Source organism: Pelobates fuscus, chromosome 11, assembly GCF_036172605.1.
Source record: "Pelobates fuscus isolate aPelFus1 chromosome 11, aPelFus1.pri, whole genome shotgun sequence".
Lineage (NCBI taxonomy): Eukaryota > Metazoa > Chordata > Amphibia > Anura > Pelobatidae > Pelobates > Pelobates fuscus.
This window is the reverse complement of record NC_086327.1, coordinates 91160531-91183087: the sequence shown is the minus strand read 5'-3', so window position 1 is coordinate 91183087 and position 22557 is coordinate 91160531. Positions and strand designations below refer to the sequence as shown.

Sequence of the window (22557 nt, the reverse complement as noted above, 5' to 3'; positions counted from 1 at the left end):
GGCGCTCAGATCCAGGCTATCCGGGGATATGACATTTATGGGGATTCCTATATGTTTTATGTGTATTATAATGTAATTTTAATATTTTGTATTTTATGCAGAGTCATGGTGGCTCAGAATTACGTGGGCGTGTACACTATACTTCTGAATCACATAAAAGCCGGCCATCTAGCCTGAATAAAATTATTCCTGTTGTACCCTTCGTCTAGTCTAGGCTGATGTTTGGGTATGTGACTGACGAACCACTGGATTTACTTTCATGCTGCACTTTGATTCTTAGGAACGTACGAATCAGCACTTCGAACTGCGGGCTATAATAGAAACATAGAATGCGACGGCAGATAAGAACCATTCGGCCCATCTAGTCTGCCCAATTTTCTAAATACTTTCATTAGTCCCTGGCCTTATCTTATATCTAGGATAGCCTTATGCCTATCCCACGCATGCTTAAAGGGACACTCCAGGCACCCAGACCACTTCTGCTCATTGGAGTGGTCTGGGTGCCAACTCCCACTACCCTTAACCCTGCAAGTGTAATTATTGCAGTTTTTCATAAACTGCAATAATTACATTGCAGGGTTAACTCCACCTCTAGTGGCTGTCTACTAGACAGCCACTAGAGGTCACTTCCTGGGTTCTAGCACAGGGAACCTGTGCTAGAGCGTCGCTGGACGTCCTCACGCTGTGTGAGGACCTCCAGCGTCGCTCAAAACCCATAGGAAAGCATTGAAATGATTTTTCAATGCTTTCCTATGGGGAGACGTAATGCGCATGCACGGCATTTCCGCGCATGCGCATTAGGTCTCCTCGGCCGGTGGGCGAGATCAGTCTCGACCACCGGCCGACGAAATCACAAGGAGGAGCGTCGCGGAGAAGGAGACAGCCACGAGGGACATCGCCGCTGCCTCAGGTAAGTCACTGAAGGGGTTTTCACCCCTTCAGTAACCGGGGATTGGTGGGTGGGAGGGAGAGGGATCCTCCAGTGCCAGAAAAACGGATCGCACAGTTGTCACTCCTACTCTAATCCTCTGCTGTATGATGATGAGGATTGAAGAAATTGGAAACTTAAAGAACGCACCTCCTCCAATGTACACAAAAAACAAGAATGCAGCAGGGATCAGAGCAAAAGCACTGTGTTAGGGGTGGTCAAATAGATCCTGTAAAGATTCTCATGTAGAATGGTTTCTTCACTCTGGCTCTCAAAACAGATAAAGGCAGAGAATGAAAACAAAACTGATGAAACTAGCAGCCAAGGGGCTGCTAGTCTGAAAAAGACAGGAGAACAAAAAAAGGTATAAGAGCAACAAACATATCTAGGAAAAGTGAAAAAGATTTAAAAGAAATAAAAATGAGGGGGAGAGAGGATTACAATTTTGTTTATAGAGTTTCTTTAAGTCTGGTATGGAATCATGGGAGTAGTAGTTTTACATATGGAGATTTAACTTTTGGCCACCACGTTTCTATCCTGTGAATCTTTATTTTACAATAACAAATAAGCTGAAAAGAAGAACTTAACAGCCTATATCAGTATTCACATTGTTGCCTAGTAACACTTCTAGTTTAAGTCACTCAGACGGCCCCTAGAGTGCATCCTGGGTCAATGTTGCACAGTATGCAGCACCTATGTTTAGCATCTCCATGGTCTGCATGGAGGTGCTGAATGTTTCCCATAGAGATACACTCCTTCAATTCATCTCTATGAGGAGATGCTGATTAGCATTTTTGCTACACATGCGCAATAGTTTTGCTACACATGCGCAATAGCCTCCCATTGCTTTCCTATGGGAAAGCATTGGATTGGCTGAGATCATCAAGATTGATGATCGCAGTCATGGAAGCAGGGCCAGCTGCGTCGAGACCAGGACCGCGTGGGGGGGGGGGGGGAAAGGTGAGTAAAAACCCCTTACCCATGTGATTGGAGGGGGACCGGTCACCTAAATACACACTCGCTCACTGACACACACATTCACTGACACACACTCAGTCACTGACACTCACATACTCATACTCACTCACACACACACACTCACACTCCCTAGCCGGAGTGGTTTGGCTTTCCCTGGGGTCCAGTGGGACTTCAATCATCTCCATGCTCTGCGCCATAGAGCGCTGTTTAGTGATGCCGGGGCCGGAATATCGCCATATTCCGGCTCCCGGCATCACTGGAGGACGCGGGAGGGAGGTTTCAGCTTCCTCGCGCATCTGCCTCAATCTTCCAGGAGCCTGCCGCCTGTGCGCACACCCCATGCTCTCCGCTAGCTAGCTGGCTGGCTGGCTAGCCGGCCGACCACATGCCCATGCTTTTTATGAGCTGGCCGTAGAGCCGCCGTCTCCACTCATAGGCAACCGACCACCTTAGGGGCTGAATGGGCAAACAAATCCCAGGTGCCAGGACTAAAATCCTAGTCGCCATGGCGACCTGGCGTATGGGATTTGTCGAGCCCTAGCCTATATCTTCCTATCACAAAATCGGTCCCATTAATGTAAACATACTCTGAAGAATATATAAACTTTTAAAACATAGCAGGTAAAAATGAACACTAGACATTATAAAAAATAAAAAAAAATAAAAAAGTGGCACACAAATAATTTTATCAATTACACTCTATACGTAAGCTTTTAATAGGGTTAGAAAACATATGTACTTTAAACCTACTTTCATCTGCCAATTATGTTTTTTAATTTTAATTATTTTTGGGATCCAACCTACACACAGGCTTGATCCTCTTCAAATATTCTTTTTAGATCATTGTGGTTTGAAGTATATTTTTTTCATATATGTTAACCACACTTTCTTTTTTTATTTTATTTACAATTTATATAGCTCATATTTTTGCGCTATTCATAAGCTCACTTTTAAGAAAAAACACAGTAGTTTGACAGCCAGGCATATCAAGATACAGATAGCAAAACAAACTTTATAAATTACACTGTAATAGGGCCACCTTCTGGCTCCCACGTAGTACTTCACCTCCATTATCATACGGTAAGCAAGTTATGTTTGCCCTACATAACCAGTTGCAGTAGTGAGGCATACACAACTGAAATATTGCTGATGTTAAACAAACAGCGACCTAAATAACAAAGTCTAACATTGACACTCTTTATGAGGGTCATACGCTTATTTTGGATGGAAAATAAATCACTGCTTGCAAACTCAAACTACCCTAAAAAATTAATCTAGTGCGACTCATTTCAGCTGTGAATGTGTGACCTTCCTTTCCTCCACAAATGACCCTAATTATAGGTTTTAAAGCTTCAGTTTAACACAGCTGACAAAGAAAATCTGCTTAGCTGCAGAGGTATAACACATTAACGGGAACTTTGGCATACCATTGTAACTTTCCAAAAACACTAAGGGAATTGCTGTCAACCAATAAATTGTAAGCTAATCCAGAATGGAGTTGTTACATTCAATGCATCTGTATCTTCTGGCAGGCTATTTACTATATTGATTTATTTTAATGGTGCATTAAAACACCAAATATGCAACAGGGTAACTAGGTATGAATGTACGACAAATCACCTGGCTTAGAATGAGAACTTAACAGAAAGAATTTGAAAGGAGAAATTGAATGTTAAAATACAAAAAGAAAAAATCTTTACTGGACAGTCCACTGCTTTTAGTGAATTTGTCATGCAAATAAACACGGTGGTTCTCTACAGATGAGAGTACTTAGAGGGATTCTATAGTGCAGGAAAAACAGAGCCCCCTCACACCCCTTCCCCCCGTGTTGCTCAAGGGGTTAAAACCCCTTTAGTCACTTAGCTGAATCCAGTGCCGATGTCGTACAACGCTGGGTCAGGCTCCACACACTCTCCTCCCCGCCGACATCAGCGGCAATGGCCGCGCTCGCACTAGGATTTCCCCATAGGAAAGCATTGAATTTATTCAATGCTTTCCTTTGGGGAAAAATCTGACGCTGGAGATCCTCATGCTCCCTCCAGCGTCAGATAATGGACCAAAGGTCTGTTTCAAACAAGGAAGACCTCCAGTGGCTGTCTATCTGGAGGTGGAGTTAACCCTGTGTAAAATAATTATTGCAGTTTCTCAAGAACTGCAATAGTTACTATTGCTGGGTTAAAGCACATTGCACCCAGACTACTTCAACGAGCTATATATACACATACATATATACAATATGCTAGACGAACATGAAACCTTATCTTCAGCACATTAAACATGTTCAGCAGTGGACTGCTGCATCTCTTTGAAAAAGAAAAAACAAATACACTTCTACTCATTGCTTTCATATCAGTAACACATTTTATATATATCTATTTTTTTTTTTATTACGTTACCATTTTGCTGTAAGATTTCGGAATACTTTAAATCCAAACAGTGGTCCTTGTAGGTCACCTGCTCCAAATTCTAACTAAAAAAGAAGAGAGTAAAGAGAATTTAAATTGCAATCTATAGTTGAACAAACTCTTGTAAGGCTTTTCTAACATATGATATATATGTTAAGCGTTACTTTTTTAAGTAGCAATGCACCCAGACCATTTAAACTACCCTTGTTGCACTGTTTCGTTTTGTTTCTACGTTTTTAGTTTAATATCTAATCTCATGCTCTGTTAATAGCTTGCAGGAGCCTCCTGTGTGTGATTACCGTATTTATCGGCGTATAACACGCACCTCATTTTAAGAAGGAAATTTCCCCCCCTCCCATAGTGTTCCCCCACCCTCATCCCATAGTGTGTCCCCCCCATAGTATTTTCCACCCCCTCCCATAGTGTTCCCCCCCTCATCCCATAGTGTTCTCCCCCCCCTCCCCTTGTCCCATAGTGCACTTTCCCTCCCCTTGTCCCATAATTACTTACCTGTCTTGAAACATGGGCCGGCTTCACAGCGCGCACTGAGTGCGCACTTCCTTTCAGTCCTGCCGGAAACCGGAACCTGAAATTAAAGTTCCAGTACCGCGGTGCGCGCTGAACACCGGCCCACGCTTCAAGACAGGTAAGTAAACCTTCACATTCGCTCCATAAGACGCACAGACATTTCCCCTCACTTTTGAGGGGAAAAAAGTGCGTCTTATAGAGCGAAAAATATGTATATCGGCGTATAACACGCACACATCATTTGCCCCCTATTTTCAGGGAGAAAAAGTGCGTGTTATACGCCAATAAATATGGTACATTTCAAATAGAGTAAGAGATAGAAACGTCTATAGTAAAAACACTATGCTGTAAGATCTGGTTAAAAATGAAACCATTTTTTACATGGCCCCCCGATTTACAAAAAAAAATGCATATTTCAATAGAAATCTGTACTTTTATTACACCCCACGGCTGTTAATGAGACCGTTGGTCCTGTTAGTTTTTTGTAGTTTAGCTCAGAGATCAACAGCTTTTGCAAGCTGTTTATAGATATACCGAACATGACAAAAATGCATAACTAAAGTGGAAAAACATACACATACATTCAGACACTACACACAAACACACACCACTCTGTCACACTCACAGGCACATTTAGCCTCCCCCATATACCTCTGAGTCTCTTACACCCAACACTCAACCACTACACATAGTACTCACAGAAACAGGAGGGCCCCTCTAGGAGGGAGGGGACAATCTGTCACCCTATCTATGGCCTTAAGCAAACTTAATCCGGCTCTGCTTTATTAAAGTAACACACTGTGGTGGAATTTCGGTGAATGTAAATTTAGTAGGCCAAGATTTCCATGTGTATGTTGTGTCAGTTAGTTAGCTACACGTAGCTAGGATACTGTCATCAATGTACTGAGCATGTGCAGGAATGCAGGAACTGAAATTGCACTTATTTCCTTTGTCTTGGATGGGCCATGTGGTTTGACCAGATGTACAAGTCTATATTCTGCTCATTGATTGGTAAAAGGTATATGTGGGTGTAGCTATTAATGGGAGGAGTTATAGGGCTATATAAGGAATGTACACCATGTGTTGCTCTCTCAGATCTATTTGGAACGTTCGTTCATCTGAGGCCCGATCGGTATGTTAATAAAGACTTCTTACTTCCTGAAGACCTGCATCCATCTCTCTGTGTTTGGCTTCTGCTAGTTTACTCGGTAACAACTCCACTGCCCAAATACTAAATAAATAAAAACCACTGTTTAATTGCTATGCACCCAGTGAAAACATGCATGCATAATTTATTTTTCATTGGGGTATATCCAAAAACAGCTTGCAAAAGCTGCAAATCTCATGTCTGCAGCCTCTGCAAGCCTTCTCCTTCTAAGCCTGCCAAGGCTTTCTGTCCAATCACAGACTGGTGCTCTGGGCAATTGCTAAGTTTTGAGTTTAGCTCCAATGAGCTAACAAAACCAGGAAGTAATAGGATTGGTTTTCTGATTGAAAGCTAAATGAAGAAAAAAAAAAAGGGGGGGGGGGACACACATTCTTCACAAAAAGATTTTCACAAGCTAAAATGCTTTAGGGGTCTGGAGTGTCTCTTTAAGCTCACTGCTTGGCTAGAGATTACAGCTAGGTGTGTGGGAGCTTGGGATATTAGAGCATGCTACACCATGCAGAGACTGGAAACACAGTCATGGTAATTCACAAGAATAATCAGGGATTGAAAGTGAAATTCAAATTTTAAACCACAATAGCTAAACTGGAAAAAATAAAGTTTCAAATTCAACAATTCAGACTGCATTAACACTGAACAAGTACGGAACCATTTACATAGCGACTACTACATCAATTACAACAGACACACAGCGAATGCCACATCTAATTCTACACAGTATAGGATACACAGTGAGTGCTGCACATTACATAATATAGCATACATATGCTGCATGTATCACAATACAGAATAAACAGCAGATCTTACACACTGTTTGTCATATCAGGACAACATTGCTAATTTCCACAAAGGCTATATATCAAGCAGAGATGTTCACAGCGAGACAATGTTTGGGGTGCATAGGGAGGGAATTAAACAGTTAAATAATGTCTAACTATTCCAGACTGGTCAAGAAGTATCTTGTGGAAAATTCACAAAAGGTCCCAAAAGTCTGCCGGATAGTGACCCATGCAGCCGCTGCAGATCACAGGGATCACAGCCCTGAATATTAGGAATAGTCAGATGTCTTACTCTTTTATACTAACTGAAAATGGTTCGGCCCTGGGCCACTGCCCCATTCAACCCTTAAATTATAACTGGAGTATCAGATTTAATCTTCTTTCTGTAGTTGGCTCTCTTTCCAAGCTGGGGAAGCAAGAATAAAAGAGAAGAGGCCTCTCCGGAGCAGACCCTGGCTGCCTGATAACTGACTCTTCTCTCTGAATCTAATTAAGGGTCTTTGGATGAACTGCAGCTTTTTTGCATTTCGATTTGGTTACACTCCACTGTTTGCAGGTATCACAGGTGGCTGGGGACCGCTCTCTAGAGTCTCATGTTAAACCATGTCAGCAGTTCTGCTTCAGAACAGCCTTTGAAGTTGGAGAATGCTTTCACCGTCTCATTTTCCAGTCTGGGTGACTTTCAGAGCTGCTTTTCAATGTTAATCTGACATTGTTCGGTCTCTGCAGTGCCGAACGCTTGTTAAAGTTGCAGTATTTATCGACTCACTAAAAACTACAGAAGGGCTGGAGAAGACTTAACTACAGAAACCAAACTCTTACTTCTTTGTGCAGTTGTAAAATCCTAAGTGGGATCTATTTCCAGGGGGAAGCTAATATTACATTACAGCGTTCTTCCATGCTCATTTGCCGTCGGCAACAGAGAGTCTGTACAATTAGCTTCAGATGCAAACCACATTTTATACCTCCTCCATTAAAAATAAAGGAGGAAATAGACTTTTAATAGCTTGAGCCAAAATGCAGAACAACATTTAATTCACACTATAAAAGAGACTAAACAAGGGCAATCCTTATGTCAGTGTCTGGCCCACTTATAAGAATGTTAGTAAACCGGCATTATGCAACATTCATCTTTATTAAACAAAAACAAAGCAAAAGAATAAAGAAAAAAAAAAAATTAAATGCTGACAAAATTAAAAACAAAATATCCACAACAAAACATGGCCCATCCACAATAAGGAACGGCTGGCAGAAAAGTTAAAGGAAACCAAACAGAAATTTGTGTCGTCCCACTTTGTGGACTGATTTATGTAGCACTGCGATAGCTTACACTATCCAGTCTTGACTTTCTCCTACTATGTCTGTGAGCAAATAGTAGGAGGTATGCTTTACTCTGTCTCCCATTTATTATTTCTTCTGCCTTGTTCCCCACTCTGTACTCTCTACATCTTTATTATCTCACTTTACAAACATTTAGATAATATTGTTATTGTTGAATTCTTGACGGCAGGTGTCAGCAGCCTTTTTCCACACGAGGGCCTTATGCCATGACTATAAATTGGCCAGGGCCAGCTTTATTTATATAGCTAAATATATGATTCCCTAATAGGGAGCAAGCATCTAAACAGTTGAAAGATCAAAATTAAGAAACATTTGATTGTTTAGCGGGTTAGTGTATAACTAATTTGGTATATTTATTTGCAATTGCCATATTTAAAGATCCCATACTAGGGCACTATATTATTAGATACACACTCTCATGCAAATATACATACATAACTATTCAGTTATACACACAATCATTTTTAAGATGCATTCACTATCTTCACCTGGGAGAGCTGGAGTTGATCATCTCCCTGTGGTACAGTGTTTTAAAATAAACTTTGCCTTTTTTAGTGACCCATGTACGTGCAGACATTACAGGGGGACACTAGTCACCAAAACAACTTTAACTTAATAAAGTGGTTTTGGGGTATAGATCATGCCTCTGAAGTTTCACTGCTCAATTCTCTGCCATTTAGAAGTTAAATAATTTTTGTTTATGTTTATGCAGCCCTAGCCACACCTCCCCTGGCTGTGACTCTCACATAGAAAAAAGGTTTCGTTTTCAGATGTTAAAAACTTCTGAAGTAAATTATCTCCTGCTTTGTAAATTCAACTTTAATCACATACAGGATGCTCCTGCAAGGTCGAGCACGCTATTAAAGGACCACTAAAGGGAAACCAGACCACTTCAGCTCAATGAAGTGGTCTGGGTGCCAGGTCCCCCTAGTTTTAACCCTGCAGCTGAAAACATAGCAATTGCAGAGAAACTGCTATGTTTACACTGCAGGGTCTCCCTGACAGCCACTAGAGGCACTTCCACGGTTTACACCAGCGTCAAATAAGATCCCCATAGGAAAGCGTTGAGTGACGATTTCCTATAGGCGGGTTTAAATATGCGCGCGCCTAAGGCCGCCCATGCGCATTCGGTTTCACTCGGGAGCTGATGTCGGCGGGGAAGGAGAGGTCACATGCGCCGAGGGAGCCCGTCGTTGGATTTAGTGGCTTTAACCCCTTCAGTGCCGAGGGAGGGGGGCACTCCAAGAGCCTATAGTGCCAGGAAAACGGGTTTGTTTTCCTGGCATTATAGGATACCAATATGGGTATTTGTGGGCTGCAAAGTTCAAGAGCACGGGCCATAGAAACTTAAGAGAAATTTGTGAACTGAGTTGTCGACCTCTGCTTTATGGTGTGATTTAAAAAAAAAATATATATATGCATAGCTTGTCAAACAAGCTAGCAAGCAACTCCCAACCACCCTTAAAAAAACAAAAACAAACAAGATGTATATGATTTTCAATGATACAGTTAAAGATGTTTTGCAGGCACCTAACATTTTATAAGCAGTACAAAAAAGCATTTTCTTACAAAGATCAGTACAGGCTGTGAAAATGGACGAGATTGTGTTTTGTTCCTGCAAAAATTATAATATTCTTTCATATTTCCAGTATTTATGTGCACAATTTTGGCTTCTTTCACAGATTAACTAACAAACACATTTAAAAAAATTTTTCTTATTCAATCATTGATGGTTGCTTCCACAAGCAGCTGGCAAATAACAAAGAATTCATAAAATAAAAATAAATTACATTGACACAGCCCTGCTGCCAAAATGCCAGTGATGTTCGACACTAGATTTAACTTTCTGTGTGCCACAAGGGTGAAGGACAGGCTTTGTTGCCAGACAGACACAGGAATTGAACAATGAGGTTAGTCCTCTTCTGGATTAAATAAAATAGGAATTTCAGAAAAGCTGAACTTGAAATGTGTGTCTGTATATTTTTTAACCCCATCATACCAATGTATCCCCTACCTGGGGGAACACGTGTTGAATGAGAAATTAAAAACATACACCAAAATTTGAAAAGGATTTCCTAGTGGGAAAAAGGAATAAAAATAAACTCTCTCTAACACAAAGTTCTACAGGTGCTGAATTTATGGATTTGATATTCCTGGTAAGTTCATGTCTTGAAAGCAACTATGGCATATTTATTTTTTTGTTTCTGCTTTTTTTTTTTCCTACCCGACATGCTAACTAGTAGCCTTGGGGACTTTAGTAATAATTGATACCCGTTAATCACCTATACAGGCGCAGGCTGTTCTGCAACATAAGACGCAGCAAGCAGAAGACGATCCCATTAGTTTTGCCCTTCACACACAAGCAGCGATGTATAAAACCTATTGTGTCTGACAGGATGGTAGACAGCCATAATTACATAAACACCGGTTTGCAAACTACCGTTCTGTCCTGTTTTGCAATTTATTTCCATAATGTGCTGCATGCGTTTTGCTTACCTGAATATTTTCAGCTAAGTGATGCAGAAATCAGTCTGCAGGGTTATTTCCTTTTATTTACACTGCCCATTTTCTTGCCCTTCTTTTAACAGGCCCCCTTACCTCTCCCCATCCTTTTGCCGAGGTCACTCGTCTCAGAGCAAAGTTTATTGATCCACCGCCATTACCATTCTGTGTAGAGAGACTCCCGGAGAGGATTGCTGTGTCGGTCGCAGTGAGAGGTGCCTAACAGGAAAGAGCAAATGTTGCTAAATAAACGGAAGGTTTTCTTTATCAATTGGCAGCAATATGACTTTCACAGATGCAGTTTCATGCTTCCTACATCATTTAAATATCCGTCTTACCCAAGCTGACATTCATTTCCCTTTTGTGTGAAGACGGTTATATTATTTTGACCTTGATCAGATAAGAATCTGAAACCTTTTGAGTTTGCACAGATTACGGTCAAATGACTTCAACAGATAAGTCATCTCTTCAGTGAATGAATGGAGAATGAGGATATATTTTCACAATATAAAACTACCCACACCGCTGTTTATTTGTGACAAATGAAAGGGGAATTTATCAGTAAAAGAAAAATAGTGTTTTAATCATACAGAAATAAACATAGCAAGTAAGGATGATCTGTCAGATAGGCCCTAAAAAAATAAAAATCAGCGGGGCTGGCTGCGGATGATTTGAGGGGCCCACTATTGAGGTTAAACTACTCAAAAATGGTTGGGTGACAGCGCCTGCAGCCATATGGCACCATAATCACTTCATTAATATGCAGCGCTAGACTGCTCCTCCAACAGTTGTATAGTGCTTTCGTTTCTTGTGCTAATATCTCCTGATTATATAGCTATTGTAAAAATGTAGGGGTGCAGGTAATTAAACCTGTGTCCTATTAATTCCTAGTTAAGCAGTAAGAAACTTAATAGACACTAATCACCAGAACCACTATAGCTTAATGTAGTGTTGATGGTGTCTATAGCCTGTCCCTGCATTCTTTTCAATTAAAATTTACAGTGTTCCCTACTAACACATCTAGGAAACTGCCACTAGAGGTCCTTCCGTATTTCAGTACTGCAATCTTTGCAAGACCTACACTACATATGGATACACTAAATGCTCACCACTGAGTTGTAGAGAATCAATGCACCTCTATGACCATCACTTGGAAGTGTTTCATTGGATGAGGCAAAATGTCATTATGACAAAATAGTGGGCAGTTCGGTGGTGGATTAGAGGTAATTTTATTATAAAATTGAGGTCTGATTGAGGCGAAAAAGGGGGCTCTATAAATCTTAAGAAGGAGATGAACATATGTAGGTGGCATATGAAAGTTTTAACAGTTTGATTTTAATTTCGCTTTAGTACTATCAAAAGGACCTTTTCGTTTGGGAGGGAAGATTCCCCCAATTATTGCATTCAGGCGGCTCTCACAAAATCCCAGACAGACAGTATAGAAGAATACATGAATCTACTCCCTGCTGCAGGTGAGTTATTTAACACTTGTTTCGCCATTCCCAGGTCAAAGTGTTATCGTTGTAGTTATTACATCTAGATTACTTAGTGTCTCGCCAACATTAAATAGGAATACAATAAAACACTATTAGAAAATTCCAATAGTACCGTATATACTCGAGTATAAGCCGACCCGAATATAAGCCGAGGCCCCTAATTTTACCACAAAAAATGGGAAATCTTATTGACTCGAGTATAAGACTAGGATTGGAAATGCAGCAGCTACTGGTAAATTTCTAAATAAAATTAGATCCTAAAAAAATTATATTAATTGAATATGTATTTACAGGGTGTGTATGAGTGCAGCGTGTGTGTGTATGAGTGCAGCGTGTGTGTGTATGAGTGCAGCGTGTGTGTGTATGAGTGCAGCGTGTGTGTGTATGAGTGCAGCGTGTGTGTGTATGAGTGCAGCGTGTGTGTGTATGAGTGCAGCGTGTGTGTGTATGAGTGCAGCGTGTGTGTGTATGAGTGCAGCGTGTGTGTGTATGAGTGCAGCGTGTGTGTGTGTATGAGTGCAGCGTGTGTGTGTGTGTATGAGTGCAGCGTGTGTGTGTGTATGAGTGCAGCGTGTGTGTGTGTATGAGTGCAGCGTGTGTGTGTGTATGAGTGCAGCGTGTGTGTGTGTATGAGTGCAGCGTGTGTGTGTGTATGAGTGCAGCGTGTGTGTGTGTATGAGTGCAGCGTGTGTGTGTGTATGAGTGCAGTGTGTGTATGAGTGCAGTGTGTGTGTGTGTGTTGCAGAGCCTTGGTGCGGGGTGGGCAATTTTATTATTATTTTTTAATTATTTTAATTTTTTTTATTATTATTTTTTATTATTTTATTTTTTTTTCATCCCCCCTCCCTGCTTGATACATGGCAGGGAGGGGGCTCTCACTCCCTGGTGGTCCAGTGGATGGGCTGTGTAGGAGGGGGGCTGGCAGAGCTGTTACTTAACTCTCCTGCAGCTCCTGTCAGCTCCCTCCCTCCTCCTCCGCGCCGGTCCGGTCAGCTCCCTCTGCAAGTCCCAGTGTAAGTCTCGCGGCCGCACTATGACCCCGCGGCTCTCGCAAGACTTACACTGGGAGCTGACAGAGGTGCTGACTGGACCGGCGCCGAGGCGGAGGGAGCTGACAGGAGCTGCAGGAAAGGTAAGTAAGAGCTCCCTGCCAGCCCCCCTCCTACACAGCCCCATTGTCTGTATTATGGCAATGTAAGTTGCCATAATACAGACATTGACTCGAGTATAAGCCGAGTTGGGGTTTTTCGGCACAAAAAATGTGCTGAAAACTCTGCTTATACTCGAGTATATACGGTATGATACCCACGATCCAAAACAGGAATATCAAATTGAAAAAACAAACAGAATGTGTTGATATCAATTGGATCAGACATTAAATTCCTAAAACTGGTGGTTGCATATAAAAAGCTTACACAAATCGATAATGTGCATGTCTGCCTGGCCAGTTTGTATTCGCCAACACAAATGGTTTTGGATTTAATGACTAAATAGATGATTATACCAGTAAACAAAGTTATAAACACATAAGTGGATAGAAATTTATTTATATCATTTACAGAATCCTAAAATATGGTATTGGACTTTTTTCACATCAGCACAACATTTTGTAAAATTTTAGAGGCTGCAAATCGAATGCAAATATGTTCAACCTGGTTAGACGATATACTGCTACACTGCAAATACGAATAAATTGTTGGATATCCTGCCTCAAGCCAGCAGCAAAGTCTCCAATACAAAAAACAATATGATGTGTTTGTTTGTTTTTCTTCTTCAAAAGCCATGTTTTGGTTTGTTGGTGTCATATATTTTACAATTCTAATAAGGTCTATTTTATTCCCCTTTATAAAACTGCTTAGATTTAAGCTATTTACATGCCCTTATAATGCTCAGCCAGTTTATATGGTGTCTGAGCATTGCCCAAAATGTACATACCTAGGATCTGCCTCATACTAAACTCCAGGTGTCACAATAAGCCTCCCGTGGGTGGGGAGGAATGACATTCAGCTCTGCCAATTGAGCCTAGTTTCAACTCTAACAAGGAGACTACTCCACTTTTTTAAAGCAAGAAAGCCCACGTTGAGGTAGCTGCACTCAAGGGAATCTTTTTGTTTGACCAAGCGGAACCACCTAACCTCTACCTCTCGTGTAGGACGAATATGTAAATCTCTGGTGGGACTGACCTGGGCAGGTTTCCAGATAATGAAACACAGTTAATAAATACTTGCAAAACCATGGATTAACATCACTGGCTTAGACTATAAAATGCTAAAATCTAAAAAGAAAGAAACAACCCCCCCCCCTCCGCCACGGACTGTATGTATTTTTTTTTTACAAGAGACTGACATTCCACAGTGAACATGTTAAAGTCTTACTGACAGGCCAAAACTTTCTTTGGGAATAATTTGCAACAAAGTTGTCTAAAATGCTTAAAGTAATGGTGGGAAAAAAACACTAAGTGAAGTGTGTATACTGTACCATTGCCTGCCAGCATCTCACCTAATAATGGCTTTCCCTTTATACATAAAGATGAGAAGGTGGTAAATAAAAATAAAATTTAAGAGAATGCCTGATGCTCCTTGGTTCTACTTTGCCTTGCAAATTCGGGAACGTCTTGTTACATGAAAAGGCATTAGCTGAATGTTACCTCAATAGACTGCGAGATGTGCATTCGGTTAATTTCAATCTGGGGTAAGCCACTTCCTGGCAGGTCTTCGAAATCTTCATCATAGCGATCAAACAGTTCGGTGGCATCTATTCCAACACTAATTGTCCCCTGGGGCAGCAGAAGAGGCCGAGCGTGGCAAAAAAAAATAAATAAAAAAAAATAAAAAAAAAATATGTGTAAGCCAGGTACCAATATGAGCATTTTAAAATAAGCTGGATGCAATCAACTTAAAATATCAATAGTCTTCAAATTAATCAACTCAATTCACTGCATGTGTCAACAGAGGCATATAATGTATTCAGCACTTTCCCCTACGTTCCCTTGTGTCGTAAAATGCGTTTTACTAATCTACCAAGTAGATTGGAAAAAGCAATGTTTTCCTTAAGCAATTTGTTACTTAACGCTTGCAGTACCATAGCAGCTGACAAGGGATTGCCAGTATATGTGCAGTTCACTGATGCATGAGGACAAAAATACATGCTGTCATATTCTGATCCAGAATAAAAAAAAAAAAATAAAAAAAAAAAGACCCTGTAAAAGGGGTTTACATATTAAGCTAAAACAGAGATCATCATAAACAAAACCAAAAATATTTATATAAAACAGGGGGGGGGGGGAGAGCATATGAAATGTAAATGCAGGTATTTAGCCCTATGGTACAAAGAGCGGATTCAAGTGCCGCTCGATAATCCTCATTAGACTCAAGCAGAACAGGTCCTCTTAAAGTAGACACTTTGGAAAGATTCAAAGTAAAATGACTTTAAAGGAAAGTAAGGACATGGGGGAAAAAAAAGGCAAATCGGAGAAAGATGGATCAGCAAAGCAACAGCTATTAAAAGAAATGAAGCGCACTAAATCCAGTCAACTGATTAACTTTGCAGCCAAGGGAATGTACACAACACATTATGGAGCCATGGAGCATAATGGTATTGCTTCCTTCACTTTTACAGTGGTTTTGGCCTTTCAGATGATGCTCCAAGCTTTAAAAAAAAAAGAAGAAAAGGTTAGCCATCCATCACACTCTACCCCACGAGGTTCAATTATGACAAATGCTGTAACCAAATTAATCCATGTAGTCTACTTGCAGTGATTAGGCTGATTATTTATAAGATATTTTTCAGGACGTGATACTCAGGCTAGACCTCTCCTGTTATTCCACTGGCACTGTGTACAGTTTACAAGCTTGGCAATAAGCACAAGTGGGAATACAATTTGTATTCATTATATTTTGCTTTTAGGAAATTATGTGGACGAGGTCATTATTCATTGCAACTTATTTACAAACTTCTCTTTAAGCAGCTAGAATAGGTTGACATTCACTCTTTGAGTGCCAGAGAAGAGTAACAGGTTTAATAACCCAGTACCCATCCTCAGAGTTAGAGTGATCGGCTTATCCCTTTTGTTAAAAGATAGTACCATCCTTTTGTGTCAATCAATACGGCTCTAAGACTGAGTTTAGATTAACTGAATAAGCAAAGTTTAAACAAGTCACTGGTAAAAATCATGAAGGTTTTTTTTGTTGTTGAGTAATTGTAACTTACATGATACTAGCCAAAAGAAAAACATCTTTCCTTTTAGAATGATTACAGAGCATCATGAGTTTGCCAGTTCCGCCAAAGCCGATGAACTACCTTCTGATTATCCCAAAACATAACGTGTTTGATTAATTTATTCATCTAAAAGCGCAACTCTATAGCATTATGGTTATTAAAAGATTACAATACCAATCAGTGTTATAAACCCAGTAAAGCATGAATACTAAGGAGGCACGTCAGCCCGTGACATGCAGATATATACGGTCACAAGCTGTATATGTGCACAGAGAGCTGTAAAGAGTTTACATTGCAGGATTAAACACACCTGTAGTGACAGTCTTCTACACACCCACTAAAGGTGCTTCCACTGCACTGAAAGTAAAACCTGGTCACATGACAGTGAAGCTCATAGTAAAGCATTGAATTTAATACTTTCCTATGCGGAAATTTGGATGGCGCATGTGCATGAGGTCCCCACTGGTCCTCCATGGACCATTGCGGGTTCTCAAGCATGTTGCAAGAGGCGCAGGGGTGAGCAGCGTCAATGAGACCTCGGCACAGAAACAACTAGAGATAATAATAGGGAAACTAGTTAGAATTACAGGTTTGCATTTCATTTACGCCTATAATTATAAGTTATTAGTTTAGAATTTGCTATATAATGCACCCATCCCCTATAAAGGCTTCCATTGAAAAAAAAAGGAAAATACAACCTCTATAGGCAATGAATTCCTTGTATTTATTATTTATGCTGAGAAAACAAAAAAGAAAAAAAACAACAAAAACACAAAGCGGTCCCCTTCATTTATTTCCTTTTTTTACGGTCTTTTAGTCTAGAAATATCTGCCATTACATTATATAAGGCTGCAGTACCTGTCCCTAACCTTTCCGTGACCACCTTGGAAGCATAGCATTTTTAACCTAATTCAGGTGGGTCATTTGATTTTACTTTAAAATATATTTCAACTCCGGGGTGGAAAAGGTTGACATTTGTACCAAATACATTTGCTGGACACATTTTCTGAGCAGAGTAAAGGGCAATGAAATGAGTATTTCGTACAGCTCCGAAAGTGGCTGACCTGGGCTTTACTCAATGGTTGCGTCATTTATGCCACTAAAGGACATTTATCAGAAGGCGCCTTTGCAACTTTGGAGAAATTTGCGTGATTTTCGTGATAAACCCATTAATTGTCCACAGAAGAATTTGAAGCAGCAGTTCTGACATATTCTGTGCCTTGGAAAAGCCAACTGATACTAAATACTATGTATTGTACAAAAAGAACTTTGTTTTTTTACAACAGAATCTACAATTGACCGATTGAGTTGTGGTGAACTGGTAAGTGAACTGCAACATGTAGGACACAATGGTAAAAGCTACAAACTTTTAAAAAAGTTCACTGTTAAATTGTGCTACAATTATTTTTGGCGTTGGATTGATAAAGCCTGTATCTACTTGTATCTATGCTTGTACATAAGTTGATCTTACCTAAAATAAACCCTTTTATAAACCTCATGTATGGATGCATGTAAACATGGAAGTTGCAAAATCTCTATAATACTATTATGACTCCAAGAAGTTTGCATTTAAAAGCAGGTAAGGGACCTTCAGTTGTGTATTTTTGTCAGCTGTAAATTCAAATGTTTTGGCTTCAGTTTTCCTCTCCCTCTATCTCATGTTTCTTGCTTTCTCTAAAGATGTAGCAGAAACCTATATCAGATCAAGATGCTGAGGCTTGCCAGCTGAAGTCATTGACACGTTAACACTTTGTTTACAGACCTGGATAGTGACAAGAAATACAAATGACATCTTGAAACAAGGGGACTGTATTAAAATCCTGTAATACATTTTTTCTGCCACTTTCGGCCATTCCAGGGACTTCATATTATCCTCAATGTAACTAACTGACCCATGCATCTCGATAACTGGGCATGATCAATATGGCTCACGCAAGAGTCAGAAGGATACATGCAGCTTCCAATACCAGATAATACATCACACAGGTGAGACCATAATATACACATTGAGAGGTGGATATGTCAAACAAAATATTTAACTTTTTTTTTTTTTTTTTAAACAGTAGTTAACAGCAGTTTACTATTTCTAAATTTTAAGGATTAATGTCATGCTTATTTTAGAGAACGAGTCCACTAAGAGCTTTGATTAAAAGGCAGGTAATGCCGTTAATAAAATAAAGCCATAAATCATGATAGTTTTCAATTAATACTTAAGTCCTTGCCTGCGGAGACAGAGAATGGAGCCTGAAATCTCTGTACTGTTGAAAGCACTAGATGTCTCTAAGGGAGCAGGAAAGCTTAAGCGGTGTTGGCTCAGGGTGAATTATGTACAACATAAAAACAAAAGACGAAAATCAATCATCTCCCACCCCAGACAGAATCACCACCAGTGAAGCATTATGGGCCCATTCACTTGGATAACTCTGACAAATATGCAATTGTATTGGTTGTATCCTCATGAATTTTTACCACAAAGTCTACTTCAAGGATTGTAAAGCACTCAATCACAGCATTTGGTTAAACAAGAGACGTATGCTGTGTGTACTGTACACAGAGTTAGGCAGCTTGCCTGTTTTCTTGCAGCCATTGTCCAACACTCGATACAGACTGGTTTCATAGGTCAACATGTCCAGGTTCTACGTTCAGACAGACAACAGGTGTTGCTTTAGAAAAAGGCAGATCATACATATGTGTGCCTTTATAAGTATGCAGATTATTCACCAGGCTGGCACCGCATGCAAAACCTTCTAAAATATGGTTAGTACAAGTGGACACAACCGTGGAAAGTTTGTGAGTTCCATGTCACCACGCACATGGGCATAATTTGAGCACTCAATTTATGCTGGTGTCTTTAAGAAGTGGAATAATAGAGGAACAATGAGGGACAGTCAGCCATCTTGCCAGAGTAAAACACTGTTCTCAGGACGTTCTACATTCTTCCCAGGTTTAATTTACTAAAAGTGAATTTTCAGGAACGAAAAGTTAATCTTACATTTTAGGCAAGTAGAGCTAAGCCTAAACATAGCGGACCTTGGAATTTACTTTGAACTTGCAACTATTCACACTTTATTGAATGACTCCATCAGCTATACAATCTGTGGTTAGATACTGGCCTTCAGAAAAAACTGTCTTAAGTCAAGGGCCAGAATATATATATATATATATATTTTTTTTAAATCACCCTATTAAAGCAGTTCTGTCACATCTTTATGAAATACTCACATTGACTGCGTTGGAATTTCACTGAAAATATATACTCAAAGTAGAGCCTACTTTGTTCTAGTATATTTCCTACACCTGACAAAACAGGACAAAAGGTGGTTCTACTAGCAGCCACTTTGATAGGTTCAAGTAAGTAAAACTCACCATCCCTTGCTCACCGCAGCCACCAAGCAGAGCAGTCATATGCAAACACCCCGGACAGTGACGGAGCAGCTTTAAAAGGCACCAGAGGCTAATTACCCCATTAGGAATCCAGTTATGCATCGGTGGGACAGTCTGACCACTAGTAACATGCAATATATTAACGTGTGCATGCTGAGGCCCAATTCGGTTAAATATAATTCATTCAGTGCAAAATCAGGACATGCACAGGTAAAATTAATGCTTGTCTGAAGTTTGTTTTCAGATGCCTACAATAAATTCCATAACTACCAACTACCAAAGCTACATCATTTGTTTATAAAGTAAAAATAAAAAATGAACTCCCTTCCCTCTTGTCTGTGCAAACAGCCAGTACACGCCAATCAAACTCAGTTCACATTAAGTACACAGCATGGTAAGGTACAGTTCGCACACATTTTATAATTATAGTGGGCTGTAATGTTATAATGAGGAAATTAACCGGTAAAACTGTAGGGTATAAGACACCTGTCCATTTAAGTCAATACAAATGCCGTGAGGTCATGAGTTGAGGGGAGCGTGTGGTTTCGGCTATGACTTCAGACTATGAGAGCTGCTCCCCGGTCATGCCTCTTATGGCATGACGCTTGTGGTGTAAAGTGCGCCCCCTGGTCCCTAGTGTATGGACTGGGAGTGGGTTGTGGTGTGTCACGGTATTTCTCTGGGAATTCCATAACTTACACTGGGCCCGCTCCCATGTTGACTCCTAACTGTGGCCACCTGGCTATCACCTATGTTGTGGTGCACTCTGAGTCTCGAGTTGTTATATTGTCGTAGAGGCGGCTATGTGTGGTCGCGACTTAGTTTTGCAACTATGGAAAGTGTGAGTCTAGGTATGTGGAAGCTGTTGTGGTGTGACAGGATCAAGCTGTGCCCATAGGGCTTCAGGCTAGTGGTAAATATGGTGGAAATACTTTTGCGCCATAGTGTGGCCCTACCTAAGTCCTGAAACAAGGAGAGTCGGTATTCCTTTAACTCAAAAGGAGTCTTTCCTTGTAGTGCTGCCAGTAGCCCCAATTTGTCTGACATTGATTGGCATCTTAGTATTGTGTCTCGCGGAGCTGCATTAGGTGCTTGCGGGGATTTGGCTATTCTGTACACTCTGTCGAACAGAAATGTTTTGGCTTGTCTGGTTGGTACGAGTGCAGCCACTAGGAGCCTGATGAAATGTGGCAGTTCTTCCAGTGGCACTGACTCCTGTACCCCTCTGATCTTGACATTTTTGTGTTGCCCTCTGTTGTCCAGGAGATAAACTTGTCTGGACATGATCACTTGTGAGGATTGTAGTTGTTGTGCTTTCTCCCCCAGATCTTGGAGGCCCTCCTTCAGTCCCTTAACGTCAACCTCTATCGCCTTAGTGCATGCAGTTACTGCGTGCACATCTACTTTGAGTAGTGCCAGATCTGCTTCCCACATCTGTCTGAGGTTCTGTTTCAGGCCTGTAAGCATTGCCTGTATATCTCTTTTTGAGGCTGGGGTGCTGGCTTCTGTTACCCATGTGGGTGCAGGGTGTCGGGGACTGAGGGGAGGGATGTCCTGTGGTTCCCCTTCCTCTGAGGGCAGTGGGGAGGTGTCAGGGTCCGCACTGCGCCTGCAGCATTTGGCCTATGTCACAATGCAGTTTTGGGGTGTGTAGGGGCTGCTTTTGAGACCTGCGTCCCATCTCACCTGAACTTTGTGTGTAGGGGTGCCAATCGTCCAGGTTTGGTGTATTCCAGGGCCAGATTTCTACAGTTGCGGCCCGTTGCTGCCCTCCCGCTCGGTAGGCCTTGCCGCCTCTGTGTCGATTTTTGGAGCCGGGCGTCAGAAAAAAACGGCATCGGCGGTAAAAGTAGGATACTCCGGAGTCAATGGCCGCGTATGAGGCCAGAATTGATGCGGGATGCCCCTGATTTTGTCGGATTACGGTGAGCTATGCAGGAGCCCCTTGTGATGATGCTTTTGTGATGTTAGATCTGTAAAAATGTTTGAAGCTACCAATAAACTGAGCAACAATTCAGTATTTAGGAAATAAACCCTTCAACAGAATTACTCATTTCTGCGATAATATTTTTTTTAAAGCAGAGAGGCTAGATCTTTTATAAAATAAATATATGCAAAACAAAAAGTTCTCTCAACCAGAATCTATCACTTCCTACACTTCAGCAAGTCGTAATATCTTGCAGACATTTATTAATTCCCTGCTGGCATGAAGATAAATGAACCCTGACAATTTCTCTCAATATTGGCATACACATTTGCCATTTCTATGAGAAAAATAGAGATCTAGATTTTGTCCCGAATGTTACAGTACAAAAAGTTTTAAAACTAAACTGGGAAATAAAGGCTTCAAAATGTATCACTTGCACGTCCCACTTGAATAGCACATTTGCGTTTTTTCCACAATCCATTAGGGTTGCACTTCAGGTCAAACAAAACTTAAATCTCTGTCTACTTCCCTTTAGGAAGGCTGTGCAAGTCACATGCAGGGAGGTGTGACTAGGGTTCATAAACAAAGTCATTTACCTAAATGGCAGAGGATTGAGCAGTGATACTGCAGGGACATGATTTGTACACCAAAACTGCTTAATTAAGCTAAAGTTGTTTTGGTGACTATAGTGTCCCATTAACTACATTGCTATTCAGTGGATAGGATAGCAGCATGCACATGTTATAAAATAAACAATTAAATATTAATCAAATTAGGCTAACAAGCATGTGGGCTGTCACACTGTATAGATAAATTAGTACTCATGCAGAACACAATTTAAGCACAGGGAAGTTAGGGGCCAGATACATTATTAAATAGACACTATAGTCACCAAAGCAACCT

The 22557-nt window shown here is 40.7% G+C and overlaps 1 protein-coding gene across 1 annotated transcript in view; it reads right to left on the bottom strand.

Moving 5' to 3' along the window:
* The window catches only part of DNAJC11 (DnaJ heat shock protein family (Hsp40) member C11), a 165424-nt gene that overhangs the window by 31625 nt on the left and 111242 nt on the right, over positions 1–22557 (bottom strand). The window contains exons 5-7 of the mRNA XM_063437098.1: positions 14773–14901; positions 10726–10848; positions 4303–4376 (exon numbers count right to left, since the gene is read on the bottom strand). Coding sequence (XP_063293168.1) covers positions 4303–4376; positions 10726–10848; positions 14773–14901 — 326 coding nt within the window. The remainder of the gene's footprint in view (positions 1–4302; positions 4377–10725; positions 10849–14772; positions 14902–22557) is intronic.